The 15412-nt window shown below is 58.7% G+C and overlaps 2 protein-coding genes across 2 annotated transcripts in view; both read left to right on the plus strand.

The window, feature by feature from the left end:
- LOC116958331 (uncharacterized) overlaps nucleotides 1–6159 on the plus strand; it is a 109360-nt gene extending 103201 nt beyond the window's left edge. The window contains exons 8-10 of the mRNA XM_076058543.1: nucleotides 2104–2459; nucleotides 2517–2684; nucleotides 5264–6159. Coding sequence (XP_075914658.1) covers nucleotides 2104–2459; nucleotides 2517–2684; nucleotides 5264–6145 — 1406 coding nt within the window. The 3' untranslated portion in view covers nucleotides 6146–6159. The remainder of the gene's footprint in view (nucleotides 1–2103; nucleotides 2460–2516; nucleotides 2685–5263) is intronic.
- A 970-nt stretch (nucleotides 6160–7129) lies between these two features.
- Nucleotides 7130–15069, plus strand: LOC142908206 (uncharacterized). The gene is made up of 5 exons (XM_076058545.1): nucleotides 7130–7144; nucleotides 7496–7757; nucleotides 8307–8506; nucleotides 11915–12166; nucleotides 12223–15069. Exons 1-5 carry the CDS (start codon nucleotides 7130–7132, stop codon nucleotides 13156–13158), a joined length of 1665 nt encoding a protein of 554 aa, XP_075914660.1. The 3' UTR covers nucleotides 13159–15069.
- Nucleotides 15070–15412: the final 343 nt, after the last annotated feature.

A 15412-nucleotide genomic window follows, 5' to 3' on the forward strand; every position in this document is an offset into this window, starting at 1 on the left:
CCCAATAGAACCAAAGAGTTTGCTAAACCCTGTTTGATTTAGTGTGATCTTCCGTCTCTCTGTGTCCCCTGGTATATCTGTGTTAATTCCCCCTACTTAAGGTCTGTATATATATCTGCAGTTGTGTGTTTCCTCTGCCTGATGATGATTGCTTGTGTTGCGATCGAAACGTCGTATGCTATCATGTAATTTTATTTTATTTTTATTATTTCTACGTGACTTTACCGAAAAAAAACAAAGAGTATGACCCAGCCAACGCAGCCTTGCCTGCCGGAGGAGCTCACCGATGGGACCCTGCCCAGATCTATCAAGGATTTGTGAGCTCCTCACACAATCCAGCCTGGTTAAACCCAGGATGAATCGTAGGCAGGCCAGCCTAAATGTTTCTAACCGGCGAAGGTGTTCCATTTAGGGGGTCCACGTTTCGCAAGCGTAGAGAAGGGAGGGAATGACAGTGGCCAAGAAGACCTGAAGCTTAGTATGGAGCGACAGACCAGGTAGCTTCCACACAGCGTTACGCAACCGATTAAAATATATTTCCGCTCGACTGATTCGCAGTGAGACCTCTGCTGTTAAACTGGAGCCGGTCATAAGCACACTGCCCAGGTATGGGAAACTCTCCACTCTCTCCACAACTGCCCCATCACCGATTGGGAGTTGTGGGGGTGGAGTGTCCGATGGTTCAAAATACCAAGGCAGGTGCTTAGTTTGGTGGGGCTGATGGTAAGGCCCCATCTCTTAGTTGCACGCTCCAGTCTCAGCAGCAGCATCTCCAACTCCTTCTCTGAATGAGCAGCTATTACCAAATCATCTGCATACATAACGTGGTTGAGCAATAAGGAGCCACCCCTTGACCGCACCCGGGCATCGATCAGCCTCCCATTATATCTGTACCAAATGGAGATTCCCCCGGTAAAGCTATTGAAGGCTTCACAAACTACGTGGTCAAAATAGATGTTAAATAATGTGGGAGCCAGAGGACATCCCTGTCGCACCCGAAGGTGTACAGGGAATGGCTCTGACTCCGGGCCACGTAGTTTTACCCGGGCCCGCTCACCATCATGAAGGTCCTTAATGATCGTGAGCAGAGAGTCAGGGACTCCAAAAGCACGAAGAACAACTCAGAGCCCAGGCCTACTGATGGTATCATAGGCCTTGACCAGGTCAATAAAGCAGAGATGTAGGTCTTGTTGGAATTCCCTACACCTCTGCTGTTGTAGACGGACAGAAAATATGGCATCTGTGCAGGACCGCCCTTTCCTGAAACCGCATTGGGGCTCCGCAAGCCTCTCATCAGCGTGCCTGGGAAGGCGATGCTGAATAATCCTTGCCAGGACCTTTCCCGGCACACTGAGGAGTGAGATGCCCCTGTAGTTGTTACAGTCTGTGCGGTCCCCCTTCTTAAAAAGGGGGACCACCAGGGCATCCTTCCAATCCTGCGGAACCCGTCCAGTGGTCCAGACTGTTGTTATGATGTCATATAGGGCAGTCTGTGCACAAACGCCACCCTCCCTCGGCATTTCGCTTGGGAGATCATCTCTGCCCGCTGCCTTTCCTGGTCTCAGACTCCGGATCGCCTTCAATACTTCCTCAGCAGATGGCACCTCAGCCAGCCACTCACAGGGGGTGACTTCATCCAATATTTGAGGCACCGCAGCCTCAGCAGGGTCATCCTCACTTTGTGCCACGATGTTTTCCTGGCTGAGGGATTTTCCCTCCCCCAGGACCTCACAGAAATGCTCAGCAAATCTGCGAACCTACACACACAGGTACACACACACACACAGGTACACTCACACACAGGTACACACACACAGGTACACACACAGGTACACACACACACAGGTACACACACACAGGTACACACACAGGTACACACACACAGGTACACTCACACAGGTACACACACACAGGTACACACACACACACAGGTACACTCACACAAGTACACACACACACAGGTACACACACACACAGGTACACACACACACAGGTACACACTCATACATTGTACCGTGTCTACACACCTGTTAGGAACCCCTGCAGGTATCACCACGGTGCTCCACTTCTCTCCCCTCCACCCCCTCCACCCCCACCCCCCAGGCATCACCACGGTGCTCACGATGACCACGCTGAGCATCAGCGCCCGTGGCTCCCTCCCCAAGGTCTCCTATGCCACGGCCATGGACTGGTTTGTCGCCGTCTGCTTCGCGTTCGTCTTCTCCACGCTTGTCGAGTTCGCCGCCGTCAATTACTTCTCTCACCGGGACGACGACGACGACGATGACGCCGACGACGCCGACGACGACGCCGACGCCGCCGCAGCCGCAGCCGCAGCCGCAGCCGCAGCAGCCGCCGGCTACCGAAGGCGCTCGCGTGGAGGCTACGGTCGGCGCGGACGCCCCGGGCCGAGGCTCGTCGGCGTCGGGGCGGCGGTGGGCGGAGGAGGTGGAGGAGGAGGCGGAGGAGGTGGAGGAGGAGGCGGTAGAGGAGGCGGAGGCGGAGGAGGAGGCGGAGGAGGTGGAGGAGGAGGAGGAGGCGGAGGAGGAGGAGGACCGGCGCATCGCCCGCCGGCGTCGTGCGTCCGCTCGTCGCCCCCCCGCCGACACGCCCGGCCCCGGCACAGGAACGTGGAAGGCGGCGGCGGCGGCGGCGATGAAGACGGCAGGAGCCTCGTGTACAGGGTGAGCCTAGCGGCGGGTTGCCCCCACAGCCGCCGGGGCCTCCGCAGGTGGAGCGGAAAGCCGGTTTGTCTCTCGTGTCGCCCCGGCGAATGCCGAATCGCGTTTGCCGTTAGCCCCCGGGAAAATTCGTTTAGCGGGGGGCTCGCGGGTAACAGTGGGTACCTGTAGCCCCCCACCAGGGGGGGGGGGTGGGGGGCCTTAGGATATCTTAACCCGGCCCCTGGCCCTAACCGCACGCGGGCGAGAGAGAGGTGGGAGGGGAGGGGCGGCTGGTGGCTGTCGAGACGCACTCCTGGATCCTCTCGGCACCGGGGGGGACTGGTCACAGCGGTGGGGGACCGGCTCTGGCTCAGGGTCACAGTGAGAGAGAGAGGGGGGGGTGAACAGCCCCCTAATCGGGGGGGGGGGGTAAAAGAGACTCCCACACACCGGTGAACGCCCCTTGTTCCTGTCGCAGTGAAAGAGAGAGGGGGGGTGAACAGCCCCCTAATCGGGGGGGGGTAAAAGAGACTCCCACACAACGGTGAACGCCTCTTGTTCCTGTCGCAGTGAGAGAGAGAGAGGGGGGTGGTGGTGAACAGCCCCCTAATCGGGGGGGGTAAAAGAGACTCCCACACAACGATGAGTGCCTCTTGTCCCTGTCGCAGTGAGAGAGAGGGGGGGGTGAACAGCCCCCTAATCGGGGGGGGGGGGTAAAAGAGACTCCCACACAACGGGGAATGGCGGAGAGGTGTGGGAAGCTGTAAGCCCCAGGCTGCTGTGGGCTGGCCTCCCCATCAACCAGAGGCGAGGAATGGTGGTGGTGGTGGTTACTTATGCCCCCACCGGAAATGAAAATCAGCGGAGGAATGCCGGCAAGACCGATGAATCAGATGCCCTCATTGACCTCCTGGCACAGGTACTAGTTCAAGTGGCACCTCGGGATAGAGTCATTCTGTTAAGTGACTTTAATGCCTGAGTGGGTCATGCCGCTGGCGACTGGGCCAGAGCGATTGGAAGGCATTGGCCGGGTTAGCTCGGTAACAGAGGCAGGACGAGGCCGCTAGACTTCTGGGCTTGCTGAGGCTGCGGTGCCTCAAATAGTGGAAGAAGTCACTCCCTGTGAGTGGCTGGCTGAAGTGCCATCTGTTGAGGAAGTACTGAGGGCGATCCGGAGTCTGAGACCAGGAAAGGCAGCGGGCAGAGATGATCTCCCAAGCGAAATGCTGAGGGAGGGTGGCGTTTGTGCACAGACTGCCCTACATGACATCATAACAACAGTCTGGACCACTGGACGGGTTCCGCAGGATTGGAAGGATGCCCTGGTGGTCCCCCTCTTTAAGAAGGGGGACCGCACAGACTGTAACAACTACAGGGGCATCTCACTCCTCAGTGTTCCGGGAAAGGTCCTGGCAAGGATTATTCAACATCGCCTCGCCAGGCACGCTGAGGAGAGGCTTGCGGAGCCCCAATGCGGTTTCAGGAAAGGGCGGTCCTGCACAGACGCCATATTTCCTGTCCGTCTGCTACAGCAGAGTTCTAGGAAATTTCAACAGGCCCAACACCTCTGCTTTACTGACCTGGTCAAGGCCTATGATACCATCGGTAGGCCTTCGTTCTCTTCATGATGGTGAGCAGGCTCAGGTAAAACTACGTGGGCCGGGAGTCAGAGCCATTCCCTGTACACCTTGTGGTGCGACAGGGATGTCCTCTGGCTCCCACATTACTTAACATCTACTTCGACCACGTAGTTCGTGAAGCTTTTAACGCTGTGTGGAAGCTACCCGGTCTGTCGCTCCACATGACGCTGTGGATCTTCTCGGCCACGGTCATGCCCTCCCTTCAATAGAACATCTTCACCAGGTTGAGAATATTCAGGCTGGCCTGCCAACGATCCATCCTGGGTTTAACCAGCAGGCTGGATTGTGTGAGAAGCTCACAAATCCACGAAAGATCTGGACACAGTCCCATCGGTGAGCTCCTCCGGCATGTAGTCCACATGCCCAGCCCAAACCGATTATGTTCGATCCAATAGAGGAGGGTAAACCGACTTGGCATGGCCTCGAGAAAAGATGGAATGGAGCTGAGTGGACTTTCCGATGACCGGTACCAGCGGTGTCAAGATCGGCCTCTGTGGAGGAGGCTCGTGAAGGACGCTGCTGGGCAGTTGGAGGCAGTCGCCCTTCAACAACAACGGAGGGCAGAGGAGTGACGCTCACAACAACGAGCGGAGTGCCGGGTGGCTAAAGCACAGCGGGTTGGCACAGTAGGGGGCACAGGTGGTGCATCAGCCAGTCATCTCAGTCAGTCGACCCGTGGCACCTGCTGGGTCTGCCCCGTGACCTCCTGCCAGCGGGCGTTCGAAACTTCACGTGGCCTCAACGTGCAACATGGCCTGGCACAAGCGTCGTGGTGACGGTGGTGGTGATGGTGGTGGTGATGGTATTGATGGTGGTGATGGTGGTGGTGATGGTATTGATGGTGATGGTATTGATGGCGATGGTGATGGTGGTGGTGATGGTGGTGGTGATGATGCTTCTCTCTCTCCCTCCCTCCTCCATCCCCGCCTCTCTCCCCACCTCTCCCCCGCCTCCCCCCAGGACTGCATCTCCCACCGGCGCGTCAGCTCCCTCCGGGCCCCCCACTCCCAGCCCCTGGCCCTCTCCTCGCCCCCGCCGGGCGAGGAGTCACGGACGCTCCCTCGCTGCTCCACGCAGCTCCGGCGGCAGCAGCAGCAGCAGCAGCAGCAGCGGCAGCAGCAGCCGACGGCGATGATGGAGCCGACGGAGCCTCCGACTCCTCCACTGCAGCGCCACCACCAGCATCAGTCGCTCCACGCCTACTCTCAGCAGCAGCAGCAGCACCACCTCCAACAACACCACCACCACCAGCACCAGCACCAGCACCACCTCCTCCTGTCCCAACCGGAGCTGCTGGCGGCGGTGAACCTCGCCTCGGATCAGTCGCTCGTGGGCCGACACCGCGACATGCTTGCGGGCGGGATGGGAGGCGGAGGGCTTGCCCACGGCCACCACCACCACCAGCACCACCACGACCACCACCAGCACGACCACCACCACCAGCACCACCAACAACAACAACAATCGCACGCTGCCGGACGCGCTCCGTTCCACCACGCGGCCGCGAATTCCGCTTCGTCGCTACTCTTGCCCGTCGCCGCTTCAGAGGAGGAGGAGGAGGAGGAGGAGGATGCTGATGCGGAGGAGGACGCGGAGCTGCTACTGCTGCGGCAGAGTCATCATCATCAGCGGCAGCGGCAGCAGCAGCAGCAGCGACGGAGGCTGCAGCTGCAGCGGCAGCGGCAGGAGGTGCAGGATGAGGAGGAGGGGAAGTCGGGCACGAGCAAGATCGACAAGTACGCTCGCATTGTGTTCCCCGTCACATTCGGGGTGTTCAACATGGTCTACTGGATGGTCTACCTCTCGAAGAACAGGCACGGGCCGCCCAGAGACTCCCTCTGAGACCCGGGGGGCGGGGGGGGTGATGGGGAGAGAGGTGAGGGGGCAGAGATGGGGGGGGGGGAGAGATGGGGGGGTGATGGGGAGATGGAGAGAGATGGAGAGAGAGATGGAGAGAGAGATGGGGAGAGAGATGGAGAGAGAGAGATGGAGAGAGATGGGGAGAGATGGAGAAAGATGGAGAGAGATGGAGAAAGATGGAGAAAGAGATGGAGAGAGAGATGGGGAGAGAGATGGAGAGAGATGGAGAGAGATGGAGAGAGATGGAGATGGGGAGATGGGGAGAGAGAGATGGAGAGATGGGGGGTGATGGGGAGAGATGGAGAGAGATGGAGAGAGATGGAGAGAGAGATGGAGAGAGAGATGGAGAGAGAGATGGAGAGAGAGAGAGATGGGGAGAGAGATGGAGAGAGATGGAGAGAGATGGAGAGAGATGGGGAGAGAGATGGAGAGAGATGGAGAGAGAGATGGAGAGAGAGATGGGGAGAGAGATGGAGAGAGATGGAGAGAGATGGAGAGAGATGGAGAGAGATGGAGAGAGATGGGGAGATGAGGAGAGAGATGGAGAGATGAAGAGAGATGGAGATGGAGAGAGAGATGGAGAGAGATGGAGAGAGAGAGATGGGGAGATGGGGAGAGAGATGGAGAGATGAAGAGAGATGGAGATGGAGAGAGAGAGAGAGATGGGGAGAGAGATGGAGAGAGAGATGAGAGAGAGACGGAGAGAGAGATGGGGAGATGGGGAGAGATGGGGAGAGAGATGGAGAGAGATGGAGAGAGATGGAGAGAGATGGGGAGAGATGGGGAGAGAGATGGAGAGAGATTGGGAGAGAGATGGAGAGAGATGGAGAGAGATGGAGAGAGAGATGGGGAGAGAGATGGAGAGAGAGAGATGGGGAGAGAGATGGGGAGAGAGATGGAGAGAGAGAGATGGAGAGAGATGAGAGAGAGACGGAGAGAGATGGAGAGAGATGGAGAGATGGGGAGATGGAGAGAGAGATGGTGAGAGACTTTTAGACTTTTTAAAACAACTTTGTTGCTCCAGTAGCTAAAAAAAAATTTGCTCTGGGGCATTTTTTCCGAGCACGGATACAAACAAACTCCCCTCATCTTTACAGCGCACTGCACGGGAGGGGACGAGCCCACTACCCTCTCAGGCCAACATCCGCAAGCAAAACAAACGCCCTCCGGTCTGTGGCGGGGGCATCGCGCGCTTGACCCAAGACGCTAAACGGGGGGGGGGGGGGCGACGAAGGGAAAATTAAAAAAAAAACAAACACGGATCCACACGCCGGGGCAGGAGGCGCGCCGGGCGCGAAAACAAAAACTAAAAAACTAAAACCCGCGCCTCAGCTTGGAGCGGAGCGCGGAACAAACGCGGGTCCCAGGAAAAGCCGGGCCGCGGCGTCCGCGCGGAAGGCGCCCGGAAAAAGCAGCCAGCTCGTCCGTCCGTCCGCTCGTCCGTCCGCTCGTCCGTCTGCTCGTCCGTCCGTCTGCTCGTCCGTCCGTCTGCTCGTCCGTCCGTCCGTCCGCGTCCACGGCGGTGGGCGTGGCACACGGACTCCCGGGCGGAGGGAGGCCTGGCTGGGCCTGGGCCCCGAGGCCCCCGTGCACCGTCCAGCTGCCGGAGGGAGGCCGGAGTCGCCCCCCCCCCCCCCCCCCCCACAGGAAGCCGGTACATCGTGGGGGGGAGCGGCCGCGTGGCAGCTCCAACATCGGCGCCGGTGTAGCGGCCGCCACTGGTGGAGGTCCCCGCGGTGTTTGGCGATGGGGGGGTGGGGGGTGGGAGGGAGGGGGGGGAGGGGGGAGGGGTTCCGACCTGGGGTGCCTCCAGCCGCGACCGCCGCCCGCAGCAACCTCTCCCCGGCCCGCCGATGCCGGGCCCGGGGTGCCGCTCGTCGTTCCGCACCGAGTCCCTCCCCCCCCCCCCCCCCCCGCCGCCGCCGAGGTGAGGAGGAGGCGGTGGAGGCGCCGCCGCCGCCGCCGCCTCCCGGACCCCCGCGAGGCGGCCGTTGTGAAGGGTCGGGAATCCTGGCGGAGTCGTCCGCCGGTCCCTGGCCGCCCTCCGCCCACCGGCGGGCCCAGGGCCCACCGGCCTCGGCCGGGGGGACGCCGGGCCGCTGATCTACTTTCGGCGCCCTCGACAAGCCCGCCCGTACTGTAGGAGCCGCGCCCGCGGGCCTGAAGGCCGGCCCGAACCCCCTAGCGAGGCGAGCGGCCCCCTTCCAGCTTAGCCGCGGCCCACACGGTCGAAGGGCCCCCGTCGCTTCCCCGGCCGAGGCAAAGCGAGGAGGCCCAGGTCCGTGCCCGTCCCATCCCCGCCAGGGAGACCGCGGCCGTGCGAGGCGCCGGTCGGGGACCTCGGTGAGCTTGCCCGGGGCCCGGCACCGCCCGGCACCGCCCGGCACCGCCCGGCACCGCCCGGCACCGCCCGGCACCGCCCGGCACCGCCCGGCACCGCCCGGCACCGCCCGGCGCGTCTTGGGGCGGTTTTTGGGCCGAAGACCTCGCACAGAGGAGGGCCGCCGAGGCCGCCCAGCTCGCGACCCGGGGCCTCGCCGTCCCTGGCAGGGTGGAGAGGGCCCCGCGGCCGCGGCTCCGTGCGCTCCCGCCACCCCGAAGGTCCCCTTTGGGGGAGGCCCGGGTCCACGAGCGGCCGAGCGGCGAGCTTCCGGCAGGTCCCCCCCCCCCCCACCCAGGGAATGGGGGGCCGCAACGGGGGGCCGCAACGGGGGGCCGCGTGGCCATCGGAGAAGGCGGTCGGGACGACGTCGCGTTCGGCGAGCAGGTGGACGTTAGCGGCGTCCACGGGCAACCGCGTGTTACACCACGTGTTACACCACGTGTTACACCACGTGGTGTAACACGTGTTATACCACGTGGTGTAACACGTGTTACACCACGTGGTGTAACACGTGTTACACCACGTGTTACACCAGGTGTTACACCACGTGTTACACCACGTGTTACACCACGTGGTGTAACACGTGTTATACCACGTGGTGTAACACGTGTTATACCACGTGGTGTAACACGTGTTACACCACGTGTTACACCAGGTGTTACACCACGTGTTAAACTGACACCACGTGTTACACCAGGTGTTACACCACGTGCTACACCACGTGTTAAACTGACACCACGTGTTACACCACGTGTTAAACTGACACCACGTGTTACACCAGGTGTTACACCACGTGCTACACCACGTGTTAAACTGACACCACGTGTTACACCACGTGTTAAACTGACACCACGTGTTAAACTGACATCACGTGTTAAACTGACACCACGTGTTAAACTGACACCACGTGTTACACCACGTGTCAAACTGACACCACGGCCTACTCGGTGGGTCGGGCTTAACGCCCCGGAGGGTCTCGGTGAGCAAGAGAAAAGAAAATGAAAAATAATTGTAAGTGGGGAAGGAGAAAGTCGGGGAATGGGGAAGGAGTCGATGTTGGCGTTCTTTGAAGCGCCTCTCTCTCTCTCTCTCCCGGACTCGGTGTGGGTGGTGGTAAAGGCCAGGCCCTACCATCACGCCAGGGCTACCGGCACGGGAGCTCCACCCGAACGCAGCCTCCTCCGAGCACGCTCAGAGAGAGAGAGATGGAGATGGGGTGAGATGGGGTGATGGAGAGAGATGGGGAGAGAGAGATGGAGAGAGAGAGAGATGGGGAGATGGGGAGATGGAGAGAGATGGGGAGAGATGGGGAGATGGGGAGATGGAGAGAGATGGGGAGAGATGGAGAGAGAGAGATGGGGAGAGAGAGATGGGGTGATAGAGAGAGAGATGGGGTGATGGGGAGATGGAGAGAGATGGGGAGATGGAGAGAGATGGGGAGAGATGGAGAGAGAGAGATTGGGAGAGAGAGATGGGGAGATGGGGAGATGGAGAGAGAGATGGGGTGATGGGGAGATGGAGAGAGATAGGGAGAGATGGAGAGAGAGAGATGGGGTGATGGGGAGAAATGGGGAGAGAGATGGGGAGATGGAGAGAGATGGAGAGAGAGATGGGGAGAGATGGAGAGAGATGGGGAGAGAGATGGGGAGATGGAGAGAGAGATGGGGTGATGGAGAGAGATGGGGAGAGATGGAGAGAGATGGGGAGATGGAGAGAGATGGGGAGAGATGGAGAGAGATGGGGAGAGATGGAGAGAGATGGAGAGAGAGATGGAGAGAGAGACAGAGAGACAGATGGGGAGAGAGATGGAGAGAGACAGAGAGAGACACAGAGAGAGACAGAGAGACGGAGAGAGAGACAGAGAGAGACAGAGAGACACGTAGACGCACAGACAACGTTGCTACAAGCAATGGACGGAGAGACACGGGGAGACACACGCAGGGACAGACTCAGAGACACGGGGAGACACACGGGAGACAGACTGAGACACGTGAAGACGCAGGGAGACAGGCGGAGACACGCGGAGACACGGAGACACGCGGGAACAGATTGAGCCACGTGGAGACACGCAGAGACACACGGGAGACAAGCGGGGGGGACAAGCGGAGACGCGGAGACACGCGGAGACACGCGGAGACACGGGCACCCGAAGACACCCGAAGAGACGTGGGACACGCGGAGACACAGAGAGACGCGGAGAGACGGAGACACGGAGAGACGCGGAGACACGCGGAGACACGTGGAGACGCGTCCAGATGCGGAGACACGGAGAGACGCGGAGACATTGAGACACCCTGAGACACATGGAGACACGCGGAGACACGGAGAGACGCGGAGACACGGAGACACGTGGAGACTCGGAGACACGGAGAGACGCGGAGACATTGAGACACCCTGAGACACGCGGAGACACGCGGAGACACGGAGAGACGCGGAGACACGTAGAGACGAGTCCAGATGCGGAGACACGGAGAGATGCGGAGACATTGAGACACCCTGAGACACGCGGAGACACGCGCAGACACGGAGACACGCGGAGACACGGAGAGACGGAGACACGGAGAGACGCGGAGACACAAGGAGACGCGGAGACACGCGGAGACATTGAGAGACACGGAGACACGCGGAGACATTGAGAGACACGGAGACACGCGGAGACATTGAGACGCCCCGAGACACAGGGAGACACGCGGAGACATTGAGACACACGGAGAGACGCGGAGACACGCGGAGACACGCGGAGACATTGAGAGACACGGAGATACGTGGAGACAAGCGGAGACATTGAGACACATTGAGACATTGAGACACATTGAGACACCCCGAGACACCCGAAGAGACGCCAGGCTCCGCCCTCCCACAGAGACGGGGCGGCCCCGAAACGACGGACAACCCCGACGGGCTCTCCCGTCCGCCTTTGTATCCCCCCCTCCCCCCCTCCCCCACAGCGGGAGGCAGTACAGCAAGAGGGATACGTCCAAGGCCTGGGACACACGTGACCGAGGGCAGCTCGCTGATTGGCCTGTTCGTCTGTCTGTTCGTGGTCGTGGTGGTGGTGGTGGTTGTTGTTGTTGACTGGTGACGTCACCCAGCCACTCGCTCGCCTAGGCAGTCACCTAGACACTCACCTACTCACTCAGACACTCACCTACTCACTCAGACACTCACCTACTCACTCAGACAGACACTCACCCAGACACTCACCCAGACACTCACCCAGACACTCACCCAGACACTCACCTAGACACTCACCCAGACACTCACCTACTCACTCAGACACTCACCCAGACACTCACCTACTCACTCAGACACTCACCTAGACACTCACCCAGACACTCACCTAGACACTCACCCAGACACTCACCTAGACACTCACCCAGACACTCACCCAGACACTCACCCAAACACTCACCCAGACACTCACCCAGACACTCACTCACACAGACACTCACCTAGACACTCACCTAGGCAGTCACCCAGACACTCACCTAGACACTCACCTAGACACTCACCTAGACACTCACCCAGACACTCACCCAGACACTCACACAGACACTCACGTAGACACTCACCCAGACACTCACCCAGACACTCACCCAGACACTCACCCAGACACTCACCTAGACACTCACCCAGACACTCACCCAGACACTCACACACTCACCTAGACACTCACCTAGACACTCACCCAGACACTCACCCAGACACTCACACAGACACTCACCTAGACACTCACCCAGACACTCACCCAGACACTCACCCAGACACTAACCTAGACACTCATTCAGACACTCACCCAGACACTCACCCAGACACTCACCCAGACACTCACCTAGACACTCACCCAGACACTCACCTAGACACTCACCCAGACACTCACCCAGACAATAACCTAGACACTCACCCAGACACTAACCTAGACACTCACTCAGACACTCACCCAGACACTCACCCAGACACTCACCCAGACACTCACCAAGACACTCACCCAGACACTCACCCAGACACTCACCCAGACACTCACCTAAACACTCACCCAGACACTCACCCAGACACTCACACAGACACTCACCTAGACACTCACCTAGACACTCACCCAGACACTCACCCAGACACTCACACAGACACTCACCTAGACACTCACCTAGACACTCACCCAGACACTCACCCAGACACTCACCCAGACACTAACCTAGACACTCATTCAGACACTCACCCAGACACTCACCCAGACACTCACCCAGACACTCACCCAGACACTCACCCAGACAATAACCTAGACACTCACCCAGACACTAACCTAGACACTCACTCAGACACTCACCCAGACACTCACCCAGACACTCACCAAGACACTCACCCAGACACTCACCCAGACACTCACCCAGACACTCACCTAGACACTCACCTACTCACTCAGACACTCACCCAGACACTCACCCAGACACTCACCTACTCACTCAGACACTCACCTAGACACTCACCCAGACACTCACCTAGACACTCACCCAGACACTCACCTAGACACTCACCCAGACACTCACCCAGACACTCACCCAAACATTCACCCAGACACTCACCCAGACACTCACTCACACAGACACTCACCTAGACACTCACCTAGGCAGTCACCCAAACACTCACCTAGACACTCACCTAGACACTCACCTAGACACTCACCCAGACACTCACCCAGACACTCACACAGACACTCACGTAGACACTCACCCACACACTCACCCAGACACTCACCCAGACACTCACCTAGACACTCACCCAGACACTCACCCAGACACTCATACAGACACTCACCTAGACACTCACCTAGACACTCACCCAGACACTCACCCAGACACTCACACAGACACTCACCTAGACACTCACCCAGACACTCACCCAGACACTCACCCAGACACTAACCTAGACACTCATTCAGACACTCACCCAGACACTCACCCAGACACTCACCCAGACACTCACCTAGACATTCACCCAGACACTCACCTAGACACTCACCCAGACACTCACCCAGACAATAACCTAGACACTCACCCAGACACTAACCTAGACACTCACTCAGACACTCACCCAGACACTCACCCAGACACTCACCCAGACACTCACCAAGACACTCACCCAGACACTCACCCAGACACTCACCCAGACACTCACCTAGACACTCACCCAGACACTCACCCAGACACTCACACAGACACTCACCTAGACACTCACCTAGACACTCACCCAGACACTCACCCAGACACTCACACAGACACTCACCTAGACACTCACCCAGACACTCACCCAGACACTCACCCAGACACTAACCTAGACACTCATTCAGACACTCACCCAGACACTCACCCAGACACTCACCCAGACACTCACCTAGACACTCACCCAGACACTCACCTAGACACTCACCCAGACACTCACCCAGACAATAACCTAGACACTCACCCAGACACTAACCTAGACACTCACTCAGACACTCACCCAGACACTCACCCAGACACTCACCAAGACACTCACCAAGACACTCACCCAGACACTCACCCAGACACTCACCCAGACACTCACACAGACACTCACCTAGACACTCACCCAGACACTCACCTAGACACTCACCCAGACACTCACCCAGACAATAACCTAGACACTCACCCAGACACTAACCTAGACACTCACTCAGACACTCACCCAGACACTCACCCAGACACTCACCAAGACACTCACCAAGACACTCACCAAGACACTCACCCAGACACTCACCCAGACACTCACCCAGACACTCAGACACTCACCCAGACACTCACCAAAACACTCACCTAGACACTCACCCAGACACTCACCCAGACACTCACCTAGACACTCACCCAGACACTCACCCAGACACTCACCCAGACACTCACCTAGACACTCGCCTAGACAGTTACCCAGACACTCACCTAGACACTCACCCAGACACTCACCTAGACACTCACCCAGACACTCACCTAGTCACTCACCTACTCACTCAGACACTCACCTAGACACTCACCCAGACACTCACCCAGACACTCACCTAGACACTCACCTAGACGACACTCACCCAGACACTCACCTAGACACTCACCTAGACACTTACCCAGACACTCACCCAGACACTCACCTAGACACTCACCCAGACACTCACCCAGACACTCACCTAGACACTCACCTAGACACTTACCCAGACACTCACCCAGACACTCACCCAGTCACTCACCCAGACACTCAGCCAGACACTCACCCAGACACACACCTAGACACTCACCTACTCACTCAGACACACACCCAGACACTCACCCAGACACTCACCCAGACACTCACCCAGACACTCACCCAGACACTCACCAAAACACTCACCCAGACACTCACCCAGACACTCACCCAGACACTCACTCACCCAGACACTCACCCAGACACTCACTCACCCAGACACTCACCCAGACACTCACCAAAACACTCACCCAGACAATCACCCAGACACTCACCCAGACACTCACCTAGACACTCACCCAGACACTCACCCAGACACTCACCCAGACACTCACACAGACACTCACCCAGAGACTCAAACAGACACTCACCCAGACACTCACCCAGACACTCACCCAGACACTCACCTAGACACTCACCCAGACACTCACCCAGACACTCACACAGACACTCACCTAGACACTCACCTAGACACTCACCCAGAGACTCACCCAGACACTCACACAGACACTCACCTAGACACTCACCCAGACACTCACCCAGACACTCACCCAGACACTAACCTAGACACTCACTCAGACACTCACCCAGACACTCACCCAGACACTCACCTAGACACTCACCCA

This window comes from Petromyzon marinus, assembly GCF_048934315.1.
Source record: "Petromyzon marinus isolate PM22_M1 ecotype Great Lakes invasive population chromosome 76 unlocalized genomic scaffold, UKy_Petmar_22M1.pri1.0 chr76_unloc.2, whole genome shotgun sequence".
Classification (NCBI taxonomy): domain Eukaryota; kingdom Metazoa; phylum Chordata; class Hyperoartia; order Petromyzontiformes; family Petromyzontidae; genus Petromyzon; species Petromyzon marinus.

Coding starts and splice junctions, on each gene's coding strand:
- LOC142908206 (XM_076058545.1), top strand. Junction 8,507..11,914: donor GGCGCCGGTCGGGGACCTCG/GTGAGCTTGCCC, acceptor ACACTCACCTAG/ACACTCACCCAGACACTCAC. Junction 12,167..12,222: donor ACACTCACCCAGACACTCAC/CTAGACACTCAC, acceptor CTAGACACTCAC/CTAGACACTCACCCAGACAC.